Source organism: Microtus ochrogaster, unplaced genomic scaffold, assembly GCF_000317375.1.
Source record: "Microtus ochrogaster isolate Prairie Vole_2 unplaced genomic scaffold, MicOch1.0 UNK27, whole genome shotgun sequence".
Taxonomy (NCBI): domain Eukaryota; kingdom Metazoa; phylum Chordata; class Mammalia; order Rodentia; family Cricetidae; genus Microtus; species Microtus ochrogaster.
In genome coordinates this window covers 2,568,638-2,583,932 of record NW_004949125.1, presented here as the reverse complement: position 1 = coordinate 2,583,932, position 15,295 = coordinate 2,568,638, and the positions used below count along the sequence as shown (strand labels likewise).

At 51.2% G+C, this 15,295-nt stretch overlaps 1 protein-coding gene across 5 annotated transcripts in view; it reads left to right on the top strand.

The window, feature by feature from the left end:
* The window catches only part of Tnrc18 (trinucleotide repeat containing 18), a 92,312-nt gene that overhangs the window by 12,603 nt on the left and 64,414 nt on the right, over positions 1-15,295 (top strand). For 3 of the 5 annotated variants that reach the window (XM_013354073.2, XM_005368000.3, XM_026789747.1), the window contains exon 3: positions 14,935-15,060. In XM_013354073.2, the coding sequence (XP_013209527.1) occupies positions 14,935-15,060 (126 nt within the window). Of the gene's footprint in view, positions 1-12,250; positions 12,407-14,934; positions 15,061-15,295 lie in introns of all 5 variants that reach the window. The other 2 variants (XM_013354070.2, XM_026789746.1) reach the window with 1 other exon arrangement.

Below are 15,295 nucleotides of genomic sequence, written 5' to 3'. Positions count from 1 at the left end.
TGTGTGGTTCAGAGGACGACTCAGGTCTGGCTACAATCGTTTTCACCCACTGAGCCATTCATCTTATCAGCCCATGCCTGCTCTCCTTTCTGTGTTAGGTTATTTCAAGACAGCAGGTGGACCATGATGGCCTGGAGCTCAGAGATCTCACTGCCTCTGCCTCCCAAGTGCTGGGATTAACCGCCACCTGGTTTTCTTTTCTATTTTTTGCCTTTCCATTTCTCAGTCTTTTAAGGTGTCTTTAGTGGGATTTTCTAACCCATTAAACATATACGTATATAAGTGTATATATATGTAAAACATATGTCATTCACGTATAGAATATATGTGTATATATACATACACAAACATACATGCAACATATATGTATTTCCCCCCTCATGTAGCCCAGGCTGGCCTCAATTTGCTATGTGGATGAGGGCAGTCTTCAACTTCTACTCTTCCTGCCTCTATCTCCAGAGAGCGCTAGGATTATAGGTGTACACTACCACAGCCAGTTCCGGGGCTAGAACTTGGGTCTTCCTGGATGTTGGCAAGCACTCTATTCAGCCTTATTGTGATTGCTGCTGTTATTTTTAGAACAGCATCCCCTTCTCTCATGGCTGTTACTTCTCGTGACTTGGATGGTAGTGACTAGATTTTGGTGTGGTTTCTTTTTCTTGACTTTTCTCTGTATCCCTGTAGGGTCATTTGTTCTATCTTGTCTTCTGGTTGGAGATGAGTACTTACCTGTCTCCCCGCATTTTAAGAAAGAAGGCGGTGGTAGCTCACGCCTTTAATCCCAGCACTCAGGAGGCAGAGGCATGCGAAAACTCTGTGATTTCGAGGCCAGCCTGGTCTACGGGAGAGCTAGCTAGGGCTGTTACACAGAGAGACCCTGTCTCAAAAAACAAAACAAACAAACAAAAAAACAAAAATTAAGACAGAAAGGAAGGAGTACTGACCAATCCGATGCTTGGGAGGTAAAAGCAGGAGGGTCAGGAAAGACTTCAGTGTTAGCCTTAGGTCTGTATGGAGTTTGAGGGCAGCCTGGATTGTTTGAGAATGTGTCTGAAAATAAAGACAGGTAAGAGCCCTGAGTTCGGATCCCAACACCCACCCAAAAGCTGGGTCAGGCTGTTCACGTCTTCCCGTCTTCCCGTAGTTGGGTAGTTGGAGTGCTTTGGGGCGTGGAGACAGGCAGATTGCTGGGGCTTGGTGGCCTCCAGCCTGACTCCAGGTTCAGTGAGGGAGCTGGAGGGTGAGGGAAGCCACCCAACCCATGCTATCTCTGTAAAAAGATACTCTTCTCCCCTGATTGTTGTTTGGAGGCAGCTGTTGCTGTGTGGCTGCCCTTGAGGTCTGCCCCTCTGCCTTGGCCTTCTCCCGCAAGTGCCCGGGGGCCAGGCATTTCTGGTGCCGGCTTTTGCTGCTTTTCTTTTTGGCCTTGTATGATTTACTAATGAGAGTATTCTTGCTGCTTAGGCGCCTGGGTTTCCACGTGGCTCTTCCTCTGCCTAAACCCAACCCTGAGCATTCCTGTCTTCTTAAAAGTTAATTTGCTAATTTAAACTAACCATTGTTATTTGCGATAAGGTCTCTCAGACACTTGGGTCGCACCTACAGGTGAGGCTGGCCTCGGGGGGAGGGGGTGGAGAGAGCCGGGCTCACAGAAGTAGAACTCCTTTCTCCCCAGTGAATTCCAGCCTTTTATAGTTTCATCTTTGTCAGCAAGGGCTTGTGGGAGACTTTAAATTCTTCCGTGGTGAAAACAGCTCCTCAGGTATGGCAGACAGCCAAAGGCCTTTACCGGACTTTCCATATGCCCTGTGTTCTATCACCAGCACTACAATCAAACTAAATCAAACCAAACCCCGCCCAAATCAGCTGTGGTCTTGAGCCCCTCCCTGCCCCAAATTGGGAGGACCAGAAATATTCTAATTTGATTGTCTTGTCTGTTTGTTTGAGACAGGATCTCTATCAGCTCCTACTGGCCTCCATTCCTTGTGATCTTCCTGCCTCAGCTGTCCAAGTGCTGGGATCTGGGGCATGATCCCTTATATCTTACTAGTTTTTTGTTTTGTTTTGGTTCTCTGGATGGAACCCAGGGCTTCACATACCCAAAATCAGCAGTCTGCCTCTGTGTTATATCCTGGTTCAGTTTATTTGTTTATTTGTGTGTGTGTGTGTGTGTGTGTGTGTGTGTGTGTGAGAGAGAGAGAGAGAGAGAGAGAGAGAGAGAGAGAGAGAAACAGTGGGCGATTGAGAAGTGCATGCTTGTGTGTGCGTGGGTATGGGTGCATGTGTCTGTATATATGTTAGTGTGTGAAAGTGGGCCATTGAGAAGTGTGTGCATGTGTGTGGGAGGGTGTGGGTGTCCATATGTGTATATGTATAGACACATATATGAAAGTGGGCAAACAAGAAGTTTGTGTGTGAGCGCGCGCGTGAAAGAGTGGGCAAGCAGGAAGTGCAGGTAGAGGTCAGAGGACACCTTGGGCCTGGGTATATTTGGTTGTCTCATCCTGTGGGTCCCAGGGATCAAACTCAGATCATCAGGCTTGGCGGCAACCCCCTTGCCAACCGGAGAAGGAATTCTTAACTCTGCCCTTGTGCTAAGGCTTCTGTTTGGTGTGACGCCTCACTTTGCCCAAGCAGTCCCTTGGAAGTCCAGCCATCCCTAACTCTGTCACTCCTGAGGCTGGAGTGGTCCTTAGGGGATGCATTCTTTCCACGAGGAAGTCCCTCTGTAATTACCTGCTTGCTGATTGTGACCAGTCTGAAGCCTTCAGGGCCCAGGCTGAGTGGACTATTTGCATGTCATTGGTTAAGCTGATTTTGACCTCTCTCTGGTAGCCTTTGATACTCTTTTTATTTAAATCTTAGGCTTCTACTTTTCAGGGCAACACATCCGGTGGTGGGTGAGACAAAGCCCGTGCACCCCAGGGAGAGTGCCCGATTTCTTGTTGTTGAGGGCCTTGGATTTGTTGGGGGGTGGCTGGAGGTTGGCAGTTCTAGGGCTTGAGTGTGAGGGGCAGGTAGGGTGGGGAGGCTGGGACGGGCTTTAATCTCTCTGGGCCCAGCCCTTAGTCCCTCCTCCTAGGGGTGGGGCTGACTTTTTAAGACTAGCTTTTGCCTCAGCCCAGGGAGGCCAGAGGAGGTAGCAGCAGCTGCAGGTCCCCAGTCACTGTGCCCCGAAAGCTCAGGGAATGCCCACACACCTGCCGCCCCAGCTCTTGCTGCCACTTGGTAAGTGTCAGAATGCCAGGGACCGGAGAGTTCCAGTGTCTTTGCCTTCTTAACGCCCTTGATTATTTTACAGGGTATGGGAAGGCTCCGAGAGGTTGGGTTGCCTGCCTGGGGTCACACAGCTGGCACGTGAAGCATTCAGAAGCCGGGCTTTAGCTGTCGCTGGGATGCTGGGGGCGAGTGGGCGTAGGGGATGTTAAGAGGGATTTTTCTCACTAGAATCACTTTTTTAAAAGAAGCATTGCTTTGGGGTTGGAGAGATGGCTTAGTGGTTAAGAGCAGCGACTGTTCTTTGGAGGAACAGGGTTCTATTCCCAGCACCCACATGGCCGCTCACAACTGTGTCACTCCAGTTCCAAGGGATCTGGCACCCTCACACAGGCAAACATGCAGGCAAAACGGCAATGCACATAAGATAGAAATAGACGAGTCTTGAGAAACATGACTTTTTATTTATTTGTCTGGGTGTGTGCCAGCGGACGTGTGCCAGGGTGCACACGTGGAGGTCAGAGGACAGTTTGCGGGCATCACCTCTCTCCTTCCGCAGTGTGGGTCCCAGGGATGGAACTCAGTCATCAGACTTGTTAGCAGGCCTTTTATCCACTGAGCCACCTCACCAGCTGGACCAGTTGGTGTGTGTGTGCGCGCATGTGCGTGTGCGTGTGCGTGTGCGTGTGTGTGTGTGTGTGTTACCTGCTATGGCTTGAGTATGGAGGATAGCTTTTGGGAGTTGGTTCTCTTCGTTGTTGGATCACCCATGGCTTGAACTCTGGTCACATGGCTTGCTTGGTGAGCACTTTTTTTTTTTTAAGATTTATTTATTTATTATGCATACAATGTGCTGTTGGCATGTATGCCTACATGCCAGAAAGAGGGCACCGGATCTCATTACAGATGGTTGTGAGCCACCATGTGGTTGCTGGGAATTGAACTCGGGTCCTCTGGAATAGCAGCCACTGTTCTTAACCTCTGAGCCATCTCTCCAGACCTCGGTGAGCACTTTTACCCTCGGAATTATCTCACCCATCCCGGACTCAACTTTTATTTATTTATTTGCCTTTTTTTTTTTTTTTTTTTTTGTAAATTATATCCGTGACAGAGCTCATGGGAATTAGTCAAGGTATAAAATATCCTAGGCTTCTGAAAGCTCTGGTTAGTCATTGGCCGCTCGTGCCCCTTTCTACCCCTCCCTTTGTGCTCATTCCCGTTCCCATTGGCCCCCCACGGGGAACAGTGCGTGCTCCACAGCTCTTACTCCGCCCCTCCCTCATCTCACCTCAAGCTGCACAGTTCAGTGTGCGTGTGTACTGCACAGCTGTCTTTGTCCCCCGACTTCTTCCTTTTGCCCTCCCCCAGCTCCTGGGACCTACCCTTCAGCTTCCTCTTTTAGTGACTTGGTGCCTCTGGGTTCCTTGTCACCAGGTCCCTTATGCAGTGTTTGCTCTTTTGCTTGAGCAGGTGTCACGACCCCCCCCCCCTTTTTAAAGGCAGAATAATACTCCACTGCACAGCCGTGTCACAGATTTGTTTACCCACTCGCCCACTGAAGAACTCTTGGGCTATTTTTGTCTGTGACTATTTGAGAACATTACTGCATTGCTTCTGGTGTACAGATAACTTCAAATTCCTCCCAGGACTCAGCATTACAGGCCTGAGCCTCCACACCTGGCTTACATTTTTTTTTTTGTTTGTTTTTTTTTTGTTTTTCGAGACAGGGTTTCTCTGTGGTTTTGGAGCCTGTCCTGGCACTAGCTCTGTAGAGCAGGCTGGTCTCGAACTCACAGAGATCCGCCTGCCTCTGCCTCCCGAGTGCTGGGATTAAAGGCGTGCGCCACCATCGCCCGGCCATTTTTTTTTTTTTTTTAATTTCCCCTTTAAGACAGGGTCTCTAACGGAGGTTGGCCTTGAGCTGGCTGTGTAGCCAAAGATGATGACCCTGTGCACTCCAGATCCTGTTCCCACCTTCCTCCAAGTGGTGGGACCAGAGACAAGCACCACCTTGTCTACTTTTTTTTGCTTTTGAGCCAGGGTCTGGCTGTGCAGCCTAGCTGCCTTATGACATCTGGGTTACAGGTGAGCGGAGCATCTATACACACAGCTTGAATACTGTGACTTTAGGCGCCCAAGCCTGCGGCCCAGTGGACGGGAAGGACTGGAGCCACCATGGCCGACTTCCCTGGTGCCTTTGGAAGCAGCGTGGGGCAGGGCCTGTAAGCAGGGAAGAGAGGCACGTGGACAGCCTGATTACCCCATAAGCTGGAGCTGTTTGGGAAAGGGGAGGGGAGGGGCGGGCCTTATTCTCTGTCTGTGTCATTATATGAATCCAGATTCTCAGCTGCTGTGCAGAGACCTTAGGTGCCGAGTCCCAGGTGTATTAGCCTTGGAAAGCCCTTTTCTCCTCTGATGAATGGCTTCCAGGGTGCCAGTGCACACCTGAGACCCAGAGACAAAGATAGCACCGATCTGAATATGGACTGTGGACTTCTTTCCTTTCTTCTTTTCCCTCTCTCTCTCCCTCCCTCCTTCCCTCCCTCCCCTCTTGGCTCCTTCCTTCCTTCCTTCCTTCCTTCCTTCCTTCCTTCCTTCCTTCCTTCCTTCCTTCTTAACCTTCCTTTCTTTCTTTTGTGGTTTTTCGAGACAGGGTTTATCCGTGTCCTGGAATTTACTCTTGTAGACCATGCTAGTATCGAACTCAAGACATCCACCTGGCTCTGCCTCCCGAGTGCTGGGATCACGTTGGTTTTTCTTACATAGTCATACCCCTGATAAACTCTTGTAAGAGTAGACACAGTAAGAAACAAGCAGTGATGACCTACTGCACAGGAGAACAGTCAGGGTTGGAATGGGGCTCCTTTGGGTAGGTGCTTGGCTAACATGCAGAAAGCTCTGGGCTTTCCCAGCAATGCAGCAATCAGGCATGGTGGTGCAGCCCTGAAATCCCAGCACTCAGGAAGTGGAGGCAGGGTGATCAGGAGTTCAGGGTCCTCTTCAGCTACCTAGCAAACTTAGGATCAGCCTGGGCTAAATGAGACCCTGTCTCAAAAATAAAAATGGGGCTGGAGAGTTGGCTCAGCAGACGAGAGCATTTCTGGCTCTTGCAGAGGACTAGAGTTTGATTCCGGCAGCCACAATGGATAATTCAGAACCACCTGTAGCTCTGAGGGCGCCTTCGCTCGTGTGCACATGCCCGCATGCACATGTACGTGGATAGTTAAGACAGTGAGTATTTAAGAAGACAAATATAATAAGTACACTCAGAAAAAAAAGATTTCATCTTTATTTACCGCGTGTGGTCATCTGGGTGCAGAGGCCTGCCATCATGTCCTCGTGAAGGTCAGAGGCCAGCTTGGGGAAGTTGTCCTCCCCCACCACCATCTGGGTGCTGGGGATTGAACTCAGGTTGTGAGCTTGTTGGCAATTCTTTTACTTGCTGAGCCATCAGGTTGGCCCACGAGTACTGTGGTTTCTCCCTAAAATCAATCTCTCTCTCTCTCTCTCTTTCAAGATGGACTTACTTTATATCCCAAGCTGGCTTAAAAATTGAGATCAGACTGCCGGCGTCACAGGTGAACCTTGCCGTGTAATCTTATGATGTAGCCACCCCTCCCCCCTTTTCTGAGCTGGTTTCATGGAGCCCAGGCTGGCATAGAACTGTGCTAGCTATGGAATCACTGATGACCTAGAACTTGGGGTGCTCCTGCCTCCACCTTTGAAGGGCTGGGATTCCAGGTGTGGCCTCTTCACCCTCATCCTTCTTTGGGGAATGATGCGAGACATTTTATTTGACAAATTGAAGCGTCTGGAATAATGTAGCACCAAGTTTGGACACTGGAGGGGGGGAGCAGGCAGTGAATGAGTTAACGGCAGCAGGTACGGCGACTTGGATGCATTTGAAAGATTGCTGCTTCACTTACAGGTAGAATAGACCAGAAGGATGCAAGATTTCATCAGGCTGTTCCGAATGGCATGGGGTTTAAAACTTTCCCGTTTGTTTACTTCTGGGATTTCTTTTCATCTAACACTTCTGGATTATAGTTAAATCATAAATAGGGTCAACTTCAGGCTTCTGGTGATTTTAGCCAGAGCGCAGGCAGGATGCCACTGGCTCTCCAAGAGGATTGTATCCCGGCCTTTACAGACAGTACCCCTTACCTCTATGAAGGTCACGGGCAGTGTGATAAGGAACTACAGTGTGTGGAATTCCCCCTTCAACCCGTCGGTCCAGGCAAGCTGCGGCGGCTTTACTTTCCTGGCTTTCTCCTTTGTAACCGAATGCGTGTGACTAACTCCTTCCGGGATGAGCATGGGTTACAGGAGCTGGTGAGGTATGCGCTTGGCACACGGCCTGGTGTGTAGGAAAACGACTTGGGAAAGTTGGGAGTTTTATGAATGCCATTAAATCTTTGCACAGGAAGCAGAGATACCCAAGCAGGCGCTCGGCCTGGCTGTGAGTAGGTGGCCCCTTGTTAACCCCGACTTCTGAAGATGTGTTTCTTTCTTGAAGTGCTGGGGATGGAACCCAGGTCTTTATGTGTAGTATTCAGACACTCTACAAATTCACTATAGCCCATCTGTTTTTGATTTTTAAAAAAATTTACCTGTGTGTGTGTGTGTGTGTGTGTGCGCGTGTGCTCGCGCGCGCGCACACACACACACACACACACACACACACACACACACACACACACACACACAAGGTTTTTCAAGACAAGGTTTCTCTGTGTAGCCTTGGCTGCGTCTGCACAAGCTGGTTGTCATTCCTCAGGAAGTTGTTCATTTCCTTTGAAGCAGGGTCTCTCAATGGCCTGGGGTAGGCTAGGCTGCTTGACTGAGCCCTAGGGGTCTGCCTGTCTTCACTTCCTTAGCCTTGGGATGACACAGGTGTGTCATCACCTCTGACTGTGTGGGTGTGGCTTTTCAAGTCGGGGGTTTCTCTGTGTAGCCCTGGCTGTCCTGGAACTTTATCTGTAGAACAGACTGGCTTTGAATTCACAGAGATCCCTCTGCCTCTGCCTCTGCCTCTGCCTCCTGAGTGCAGGGATAAAGGCGTGCACCACCATTGTAGCAGAGAGTGCTTGGAATTTTGATACCACTTTGAATATTCTGATCTTGGAAGCTAAGCAGCTTTGGGCCTGATTAGTGCTTGGATGGGCTAAGAACTTGGATCTTTTGGTAGAAATGACATTCACACGCGTGAGGATCTGACTGATATCCAGCACCCTCGTGAAACCACAGAAGAGGCATCACCTGTCTAGAACCCAGGTGCTGGGGAGTCTGAGATAGGAGGCTCTCTCAGGCTCATTGGCCAGCCAGTCTAACGGAGTCAGAGCCCTAAGTCCAGGGACAAACCTTGTCACAAAAAATAAGATGCAGAGTGATTGAGGAGGACGTCTGAGGTCAGCTTCAGGATCTGCATGCACAGGTACGCACATGAACACGCGGGTGTACACACACACACACACACACACACACACAATGTACAATTCAAAGATAGCTTGTCAGTAACTTACAGTCATTCACTTCCCATCTGAGGAAGGATAAATTGTGTGTGGGTAGGGCAAGTGGACCCCCTCAGACCCTGACCTTGGAGGAGTCAATTAGCCAGTCATTTGTGACCACAGCTGGTACTACATGGCACCCTGTGGCAGACAGAACTCAAATCCTGTCACAGACAGAAGCTTCTTGAATCTTTCCATGCATCAGCCTTGGAGGGAGAAGGTGGTGATGCATTACGTATTTCACACAGCCCGGGGCGATTTAGAGATTGGCCGGAATGACAGCTCTGGTTGGGAGTCGTGGCGCCTGACTGTGGACTGTGGTCCTGGCGCTCACTCGGGAAGGCTAAGGTGGGAGGACCCCCTGACCGCTGGAGGCTAGCATGGCCTGCATAGTGAGGGCTAGAGCAGCTTGGGCTACAGTGAAATCTTGTTTCAGGAAAAAAAACAAAAAGCGGGCCATGGAGATGGCTCAGTGCGTAAGAGTGCTTACTGTGTAAGCCTGGGGACCTGAGTTCAAATCCCAGCCCCCACACTAACAGCTGGGAAGACATGTGCATATGTTGAATGGACACAAATTTGTATACATGTGTGCACACACACGCACACAGAGTGAGCCTAGGAGCTAGGACATGACTTCTGCTCATCCTCAGAGTCCTGCTTTGTCCCAGTTCTTCCCTGGGGAGACTGACCGTCCACAGCCAACTCCTTCAGTTTCTAGCCGAGAGAAACCTTCAGCTCAGAACATTGCTGAATTAAATCTAAATTAATTGAGATGTAATAAAACAAAACCATAGAGTTCTTCAGTCTCCATAGCTGCGTTTCAGATGCTCAGGCCTGACACGTGGTCAGTGGCTGCCACATCTCCAACAGCACAGCGTCTGCTGGGCCCTGGTCCTCTCTGTGTCGCTGTCATAATTTATCTACCTAGTCCTGTACCTCGTAGACCCTGCTGTGCTCTGGCTTTGTTGAGGATGTCAGGGAGGTGATGAGGCTGGTGGGCCTCTTGGAACTGTTCTGTAGGAGACATCTTAAGTACTGTGAGTGGAACCCAGTACTTTGATCATGCTAGGTGGGTGGGTGCTCTACCACTGAGCTACACCCCTCACTGGGGGATTCTAGGCAGGGGCTCCATCACTGAGCCACACCCTAGCCCCTAACCCTGACCAGCCTTGACTTATTCTGGTCCAGAGTGGTTTTGAACTTTCCATCCTCTTGCCTCTCCTGAGGCTCTAATGACTGACCTGTGCCATCTATCCTGGCTTTGTGCCAACTTTAAGATTGCCGCTCCATGCAATGGCTTACCTGGTCACTGGAATCCCCCCAGATGCCCCTTCCCCCAGCCTGGGAGGCAGGCAGTAGTTGGGGCGCTTTGAAGCCCTGATGGTGACAGGAGCCGTTGGTGGCATCCGGGCCCCAACGCTTCTCTGGGTGCTGCTTACTGGGTTTCACAAGCCCAGGCAGGGGCAGGCCCGGGCCCTGCGCTTCCGCACAGCCTGGGCAGGAAGAACTGGTGGCTGATGTAAGCCTTTGCGCAAACCCCTGGCTACTGGCTTCCGGACCTTTCTACCCGCCATCTGCCACATCAAGGAGGAAGCCTAGGGCTTGGCAGGGCCCCGAGACCCTACTTCTCTCTGGGCTCAGGCAACATGAATGTGCTGACCGGCCACGAGGGCCCTTGGCCCGCAGGAGTTGGCGCTGGACTCTGGGCTGCAGGAGTTGGTGCTGGATGCTGGAGAGGGACTGGGCTGCAGTGACGGTGGCTGGACATAGACCATGGTAACAGGCATGTGGTCAGAGGGTGTATGCCATCTCTAGCTACTGCTGTCCTTACTGGCGGGGGGTGGGGGGAATCAGTGAGGAAGCCTGGTCTTTTGCTTACTCACTTTTCCCGCATTTACCCCAAAGGGGATGGGGTGTATTTAGAAATTCTCTCTCCTTTGAGAGGCAGTCATTGGGCTTTAGGGATATGGGGCTTGCATGGGAGGGCTGTTGGGGACCCAGAAGCTGGAATAGTGCATACATGGGTGGAGACTACAAGTTCCCTGTGGTTTAGACCGGGGCCCCTGGCGTCTGAGTCGCACATCCTGTCTGTGTGTCCAGTGTAATGTCACTTGCTGTGCTGTCTGCAACCAGTGCCCACCTCTCAGGGACTAGAGAAGGCCTTCGTGTGTTTATGCAGAACCCTCTGCTGGGGACCGGCCAGGATGGGCACCTGGGGCTTGGTAAGGGTGCTGGGCCTAGTTATGTGTTCAGGGCTCACTGCCTGTCTCGCAGGGTATACTGGGGGAGAGCTTGAAATCGCCCACAAAACATCTGGCCTATTTACTATTACTGTTCCTGAAATTACCATTGTATAATTCTTGTTAAATGCATGCCTCCCACCCAATTTTTGTTTTTTAAACAGTATTATTATTATTATTATTATTATTATTATTATTATTATTCTAGTGCTGAAGATTGAGCCTAGGTCCTCATGTATACTAGCACTAGCTAGTACATGACATCCCATCCCCAGACTGAGGATGGGTGCTTCAGACAGAGTCTCCTCCTGTAGGCAGACTACTTGGAATTTACTGTGCAGCCCAGCTTGGTCTTGAATTGCGAATTCAGATGACAGATGTAACTATCAGGACAGGCTCCATCATTTTAAGACCTTTTTTTTTAAATTTTTTTTTTTTTCGAGACAGGGTTTCTCCATAGCTTTTAGTTTCTGTCCTGGAACTAGCTCTTGTAGACCAGGCTGGCCTCGAACTCACAGAGATCCGCCTGCCTCTGCCTCCCGAGTGCTGGGATTAAAGGTGTCCGCCACCACCGCCCAGCAAACCTTTCATTTTTTGAGGCGAGGACTGGCTGTGTAGCCCAGGCTAGCTTGGAATCTGCCATCCTTCTGCCTCAGCTCACAAGCGCCGGTGTTACAGGTGCATGTCACCATTCCTGATGTTTACTGTTTGCCTTGCTCCTTGCGATGATCCTCTCAGAGTGGGCTCTGAGATGTCCTGCTGGGTGTGCAGGCAGTCGCTGCTCCTTGGCTATGCCAAGGCTTTTCCTCCTTGGCCTCAGCTTCCCCATTAGTGGGCATGTGCAGTCCCTAGACACTCAGGCTCTTGCACATCCTGGATGACTGTGGGGTCCTTGGGGATGTTGGTGTCCTGTGCTGAGGTCAGAACATGAGCTCCTTCTCCAGTGGCCATCGTCTTCCTTATTCCGTGGGTCCCCTGGGTGGTCCCAGGGGCCCCCTACTCCCATTCTCAACTGGGCTCAGGCTTGCATCAGCAGCCAGAGTGGTAAAACTTCTCTGGGGGATGGAGGGGTGCTGAACCTGAGGGAAACCTAGCTATCTTCCTTGGTTGCTATAGTGGTTGGGCCCATAGGTTGTGGTCCAGGCTGACCAAGGGGTGCAATGCCTTTTGATATCTGGCAGTGAAGGGTTCATGGAGTAGGGGACCTTGGGATGGTGGTCCAGGTGTCACAACCTGTTTTTCTGGCTGCTTGACAGGGACCCCTCCCCCCCCTTTTCTCTGCAGGCGAGGCCTTCTTGGGCAGCTTTGTGGCCAGCGGGATGGGGCCTTCGACCCCTTCTCAGGGAAGCCCGGTATCCCTGCCCTCTGACCTCTCCTTCCGCTCCCCCACCCCCAGCAACCTACCCATGGTGCAGCTGTGGGCTGCCCACGCCCATGAAGGTAAGGAGTGGGCCAGATGGGAGGGGCTGAGGGCTGCTGGGCCACTGTCTCAACCATGATGACAATTTTATGTCCCCAACACCATTCTCAACAACTTTCTTCCCATGGCCTCCCCGTTTCCCCTTTAATGCTCTGTGCTCAGTCTTGTTACCACAGGGCCTTTACACAGCCATTTATACCTCTGCTTGCAGCTCTCACCCCGCCCATTGGCTCCTCCTTTAGCCATTGGCTCCTCTCCCCGCTGTCCTGTAAAAGACGACAAAAGGTTTACCTGTGCAATTATTCCCAGGTGGTGTGCGCTCTGAGGGCAGTAACTGTGTTTATTCAATGAGAATCCCCCCACACTTACCCCCATCTCACACCCCAACTATTGTGGGGAGCCATAGACCTGGGTACAATGGGCTCCTTTTTTAGGGGCAGAGCTAGGGATTAAACCAATATAAGGCCCCATGCATGGGAGGTGTGTCTCCTCCACCTCTGGCTCTGGTAGATTTGGGGTATTGGTTGGTTGAGGTTGGGGTCCTCTTATGTCTTATGGACCTTGAGGGCTCCCCTAGAGTCTGGGGTGCTGTAGTTGTGGGAGACCCCTGTTGTCTGCTTTAGGCTTCCTGGGCCATTCCCTACCTCCTGGGGTTGGAGGCATAATGAATGCCCAGTAGCCTGGGGTTGTGGGCTATAGCCGGAAGTGTCCCTGTTAGGTGTCACAGCATGGTCTTTCCTGTATGGAGGTCACTAAGGCCTCTTAGGATGGGCACCCGAATCCTGGAATGAGTCTATACACCATGCACGGGGAGGGCTGTGTCCCCTCTGCTGGGTGTTTGCTGTGGTCTGGGATGATGGTTGCTTGTGTGGGCTGGTGTTCTGAGCCCCTCCCACCGAGCTCTGCCCGGGTGAGTGGTGAGCAGGGGCCTGGACGAGCAAAGGGCGCCTCTCCTGTGTCACCTCGTTCCTCAGTCCTTCCCAGCATGCTGATGGCTACAGCAAACACACACGCCACTGACGCCACTGACGTGATCTGATCCTGGGGCTGCATTCTTGGGCCCCCTCCATCCTCTGCAGCAGCCTGGGAAGGGACTGCGGTGCCCATCTTGATGCATGAGAGTGGAGGGATGCATGTTTACCTGTAGTGCTGTGGACTGGCGTCTGTTCTGTTTTGCGTTTTGCGTTGTGGATTGCCTTGTCTTGTTCCGTTTTGTTTTCAAGACAAAGTCTTGCTTGCTACACAGCGCTGACAGGCCTAGAATTCACTAGAATGACCTTGAATCTGCTGCAATTCTCCAGCCTCTGCTTTTCACGTATTGGGACTACCTGTGTGAAGCCATCACTCTGGACACCCCTATTTTATTGTTTGTTTTGAGACAAGAGGTCTTACTTACCGCGTTGCCCAGGCTGGCCTTGAACTCAGAGAGATTCACCTGCCTCTGCTGGAGAATCAAATTCAGGACTTCGTGAATGTCAGGCCAGCATCCAGAGCACTGTCCCTATCCCCATCAGTGTTGTTTTGTTGTTGTTGTTGTTGCTTTTTTTTCTTCCTCAAGACAAGGTCTCTCTGTGTAGCCCTGGCTGCCCTGGAACTCGCTCTGTAGACCAGGTTGGCCTAGAACTCACAGAGATCTGCCTGCTTCTGCTGGGATTAAAGGCATATGCCACTACCCCCTGGCTACCTGGTGATCTTTAATTTAATGTATTAGGTGATGTGGAGAAAAAACATTAGCCCAAAAGGCTGGGGACATGCCTTGCTTCTCTGTCCTCAGACAGACCACAGTTTAGGGTCAGGGACACTGTCTCTTGTGCTCTCCAGTCCCGGGCAGGCGGAAGAAGCTTTGCCTGGCTCCTCGTGCCTGCCCTACTTTCATTCTTTGCTGGCCCTTAGTTGTCCCTGTTTGTCACCTGTAGCCACCACCCTTTTTGAAGTCACACCACTTTCACTGTGGGAACCCTTTCAGGAGGCTTGAAGGGTCCTCCTTGCAAGAGTGGGCAGCCAGACCTGCCTGGCTTCTGCGTTCAGAGAAGTCAAGTAATGAAATCTGAGGCACACAGCAGAGGCGGGAGGCCCTTGAAATCCACTCATCCAGGGTCCACACTTTACTGAGGTTGTCTGGGCGTAGGGTCCAGGGCCTTCAGTTCTAAGCTGGGTTTAGCTGGAGTTTGATCTCTTAGATAGTGGTCCATTGTGAGTCTGTTTTTTGTTGTTATTTTTGTTTTGTTTTGCTTTGCTTTTAATCTGTAAAATGAGATAAGAGTGTTGCTTTTGAGGTTTAAATGAGAATAATGGCTCTTCTTGTTTGGTTCCGTCCTGAGTTTGGTTCTGGGGTATTTGAACTTGTATCCAAGCCCTGGATTTCCTGGGCCTCAAGGAAGACTTGAGGTGGCAGGACTTGGAGGGGGACAGTGGCCACTGTGGGAACTGGTGTTAACCACTCAGCGTTTTGTATCAGGGGGCTGCTGGGTCATGGTGTTGTTTTGGAAGTTCCCTGTGGGGGGAAGGGTGGCGGACTAGTCTAGACCTCTCTGTCTTCTCTCCTTAGGCTTCTCCCACCTGCCCAGCGGATTGTACCCATCCTACCTCCACCTGAACCACCTGGAGCCCCCCAGCAGCGGGAGCCCCCTCCTCAGCCAGCTGGGGCAGCCCAGCATCTTCGATACCCAGAAAGGTCAGGAACAGAGCAGGGTGGGGCTGTTGCCTGGCCGGGAGGATCTGGCAGAGTGATTTCCTGGGGGTTCCTCTGGGAATCCTCTGTAGGATTCCAGGTATCTTCCATTGTCTCTTTCTTGGGGGGGGGGGTCCCTAGATGGAACCCAGGGCCTTGCAGGTGCTTGGAAAAGATTCTACCGCTGAACTGCAACCCCTCCCCCAGTTTCTTCACCAGTATTTCCTTTTCTTTCTTT